At 48.2% G+C, this 4,299-nt stretch overlaps 1 protein-coding gene across 1 annotated transcript; it reads right to left on the minus strand.

Annotated features, from left to right (window-relative positions):
• Nucleotides 1-219: 219 nt before the first annotated feature.
• On the minus strand, nucleotides 220-1,212 carry LOC134527897 (skin secretory protein xP2-like). The gene has a single exon (XM_063360908.1). It carries the CDS (start codon nucleotides 1,210-1,212, stop codon nucleotides 220-222), a length of 993 nt encoding a protein of 330 aa, XP_063216978.1.
• Nucleotides 1,213-4,299: the final 3,087 nt, after the last annotated feature.

Below are 4,299 nucleotides of genomic sequence, written 5' to 3' on the forward strand. Positions count from 1 at the left end.
AATACAGTATTTTGGTGATTTCTGTTTCATTTTATTATATTATTGTATCTAAATTTCGGAAGAACATTAAAAGGCGCTTTGGTAAAAGTTTACTGAGAGTCCTGATACCGCCTTTTTCTCGGTGATATAGTGCGTCGTTAACACACGATATTGTTCCAAATAACCCAAGCATCCAGCCGACTGAAAGGAAATATATTTTCGCCGTTGTTCATCTCCTGGTTATTCACCTTCCTCCGCCTGTTCAGGGGCAGCCTCCCCCTCCTCCGGCTGTTCTGGAGCCGGCGTCTCCTCTGGGACAGCCTCAGCCTTCTCGCCGTCCTCGGCTGCGTCCGCATCGGCTGTGGCGCCGTCCTCCGGGGGCGGTTCTGCCTGCTCTCCCTCCTCTGGGGGCGGCTGTGCCTCCGCACCGTCCTCCGGGGGCGGCTGTGCCTCTGCACCGTCCTCTGGGGGCGGCTGTGCCTCTGCACCGTCCTCTGGAGGCGGCTGTGCCTCTGCACTGTCATCCGGGGGCGGTTCTGCCTGCTCGCCGTCATCTGGAGGCGGCTGTGCCTCCGCACCGTCCTCCGGGGGCGGCTGTGCCTGCTCCCCGTCTTCCGGGGCCTCGGGCGCAGGCGGCGCCTCGGCCTGGCCCTCGCCGTCGTCTGCTTGAGGCTGGGCCTCTGGCTCGCCGGGCTGAGCTGCGGCCTCGCCTGCCTCCGGGGCGGGCTCCGCGGCCCTGGCCGCCTCGGCCTGCCTCAGGGCGTCCCTGGCGGCGTCCACCACCTGCCGGCGCCAGCTCGCCTTGTCCTCGCCCGCGACCTCCGGCTCGGGGGCCGCCGAGCCGGGCTCCTTCAGCACTGCGAGGGCCTTCCTGGCGCGGCCCGCCGCGTCGAAGGCGTCCTGGATCAGCTTCTTGACCTGGGCGATGGCCGCGACGATGGTCTGCTTCAGGTCGTCGGGGCCCTTCTCGCCCAGCAGCCGCACGGCCTGCACCACGAGCAAGGTCGCCTGGGCGGCGTCCAGGGCCACGGAGGCCGCGTCCCTCACGGCCAGGGCCGCCGCGCGCTGGGCCTCCAGCCCCGGGCCGTCCTCCCCCGCGGCCGCCAGCGCCTGGTCCAGCAGCGCCTCCAGCTCGCCCGCCGTGCTCTTCACGTCCTCGCATATGGCGCCCACCTTCTGGTCCAGCGCGTCCAGCGCCGCGAGGAAGCCCGCCGGCCCGTCCTGCGCGGCCATGCCTGCGGGCTCGTCCCCGGGCAACCCGCGCATTGTTGCCGCCCGCCGGGCGACCGACATGCACTCTCTCTCTGTTTACACGCATTCAACACGTTGAGAATATGAACTGTTAGCTCGATTTATAACAAACATGGCTAGAAATATAATGTTGATTATTTCAAAGATTAGTAATTCTGAAGGAAGGACAATTTAATGGAAATTCAAATTAAAAATTCCATAAAGAAAGTAGTTAATCATTTAAAGACTAGGTGTAAATATTAATAATGTTTGTTATTGGTCGGTTAGGTTAGGTTAGCTACGTTAAAAATACTTACAATATTGTTAAGAGTTGGTTGGGTTAGGTAATTGTTGTTTAGGCGTGAATAGCTGCATTAAAAATATTGTAAAATAAATTTTAACGGTTCATTAAGAACTACCCATTTAAGATGCAGCTAACTTAGCGAAGTCAATTGCCCTTAATAGTCCATAAAATTTGTGATTTAGCCAACCTAACCTAACCAACCATTCACACGATTTGACAGTATTTTTTATTGTACGTAAGCTATTCAAATGTCCGCATTTATTTAAAGTATTTTTTATGCAGCTTGACAATCGTCTAATTTATCCTTTACTGAAGTATATGAAAAACGATCTCGACGTCTTACCCGTGCATTTTTATCTTATAGTATGTGCCACGAGTGAGCGGTGAACTTTGGTGACTTTCGGAACAGTTCGGGCCTCGGAACGGAATGTTGTGATTCTTAGGCTTTCCCTTCGAGAGGCCAGCAGGCTACAGCACTGCACCTTCCATAATCCCCGTTTTTCTCGCTCAAAGAGACTGAAAATTACTCAGAATTACACTAAATGTGTATATTTCAAGAGCAAAATTTAATTTTTCTTAAAAAAAAAATTTCCAAATCCTCAAAAATGTACCAAAGGTAAATTTTCCTCAAAGAGAAGCTCAATCTGAGTCTAGGCAGCCATATTGGATTTTATCACATGCAATTCGTTAGTTAAAAATATTCAATACTTATGCCATTACAAATTCATGTTTCATGAGCAATACAAATTACCCTGAAAAAAAAAAATTGGTTGTCTGTATAGTTGGTTTTCGGACGATAGTTTAACGTGACGTCATAACAAAACATTGATGAAATGATTGCATATACTTTTATGAATAAAATTGAATCATTTTTATTTTAATAATAAAAGAATAAATACTTGAAATTATACTAGTAATCAGATTTTTAAAATGCAAGAATAATTAACCTTTATTGCCGAAATTGTTGTTGTAATAAGCAATGAAAACCACATTAACTTTTCACTTCACTTTATAACCAGTCGACGAAACAGTTCACGTGTAGATGTAAGTTGTGTGCTGCCGCTGACTTTCTTCTCCTCGGACGCATAGGCCGATCGAGTGGAAGAGAGTTAGATGCGGCGCAAGCGTACAAGGAGCGTAACGGGACACACGACACAGCGTAATGGGACAACTTTTCGTGCGTGCAGCCGGCGTTCATCGATTTATTAGACGTTGTCGCGTCAAAAAAAGACAAATTATTTTATTTTCATAAATGTGACGAATGTATGTCAATGTTTTTATCAACTACTGTTCGAAGAGCGCACGCATAAAAGGTATAAATCTCTACTCTGATGTTAGTATTTTATCTGTTGCCTTAAACATCTGTAATGTCCGTAATTACCTTCGCCGTAAAGTTGTTATTTTATAAATGTTTAAATAAATTAGAAGTTGAGAGCCAAGTAAAAAATAATTGGAACTTGATATTGATTAAAAATATTTTAAATGAGTATGGTGTATCTTGGGGGAAACCGGCGCTGCATGCAGCCCGAAGCCCGTGTCCGGCGCCGGCGGATAAGCCCGAGTCCGGGGGCCGCGCTCTTCCGGCCGGATGCGCAGACCCCGGGCAGCTGGACCGCGCCGGCCACAATGGAGACGGCTACGGTACCGCTGGCACACTTGGCCGGGCTTATCTGCCCGCCCCGCGCCGCGCCATCGGCTAACGGTCCGCGCCCATTGCGGCAGTTCTGCAGCAGGGGTGATCCGCACACAGAGCTCTACAAGCCAGTGTGTCTGTAAAAAAATATATATCCCAGTTATAAACTTAAATAGCGTCTACTTGTAAGCAGGGGCGCAACAACAGTGGGGGGGGGGGGAAATGGTATTTTGCCTCCCCCCCTTCTGAAACCTTGAAGTGGGGGCAAACGAGGGCAAAGAAAGTGATGTGTAATTAATTTTTAGATATAAAACTGCTTAAATAGCACCATTTTCCACCTTGAAATACAAATTTTCCCGGGGGAGGGTCCCCGGACCCCCCGCTTCAATAGGGGGGATCGATGATTCTTTATAAAAAGGTATATTGCCCCCCCTTCGGAAATTTAGTTGTTGCGCCCCTGCTTGTAAGCGATATAGAGTGTTCAATGTCGCAATTACAGAGTTACTCAAAACAGTTTTGAATAAGCGCATGTGCGAGGTACCACTGCTTTGTTGTTTTCTCTCTACCTACTACGCGAAATTGCCACTCCTGAAGCGTGAAGCTTTTTTGTGTTCTGCAGTTTCCTAAGAGTGAATCTGTAATTTCAGTTCAGCGTTCACTTCGTTTGAAAGTCCGTGTCGGTTACAGTTGCTGCATGCTTTAAACCCAGATGACAGTTGGATTGGTCGTAATGGTCGAGACGACAGAGCTCTTTTTCGCTGGCCTCCACGTTCACCTGACATAACGCCTTGCGATTTTTTTCCCCCTTTGAGTCTTTATAAAAGATCGTGTCTACGTTCCGCCGCTACCAAATGATTTGCCAGAGTTGAGACACAGAGTTGACGCGGCTATCGCTGCCATCACTCCGGACTTGTTAACCAAAGTGTGGTAAGAATGTGACTTTAGATTGGATATGTGCTGTTTATCTTAAGGTGCACATATTGAACATTCGTAAGAAAAAAAACTAGGTTTGTTTACCTTCATTTTGATGTACGATTTGTTGCAAATAGTATAAACTAAACTGTTATAACATATCATTGAAAATGGGAAACCTTTTATGAACATAACGTATAACAGTTCCAAAAGATGCAAGAACAGTTATATGGCACCGAAG

The sequence above is a fragment of the Bacillus rossius genome, chromosome 1, assembly GCF_032445375.1.
Source record: "Bacillus rossius redtenbacheri isolate Brsri chromosome 1, Brsri_v3, whole genome shotgun sequence".
In the NCBI taxonomy this organism is placed as follows: domain Eukaryota; kingdom Metazoa; phylum Arthropoda; class Insecta; order Phasmatodea; family Bacillidae; genus Bacillus; species Bacillus rossius.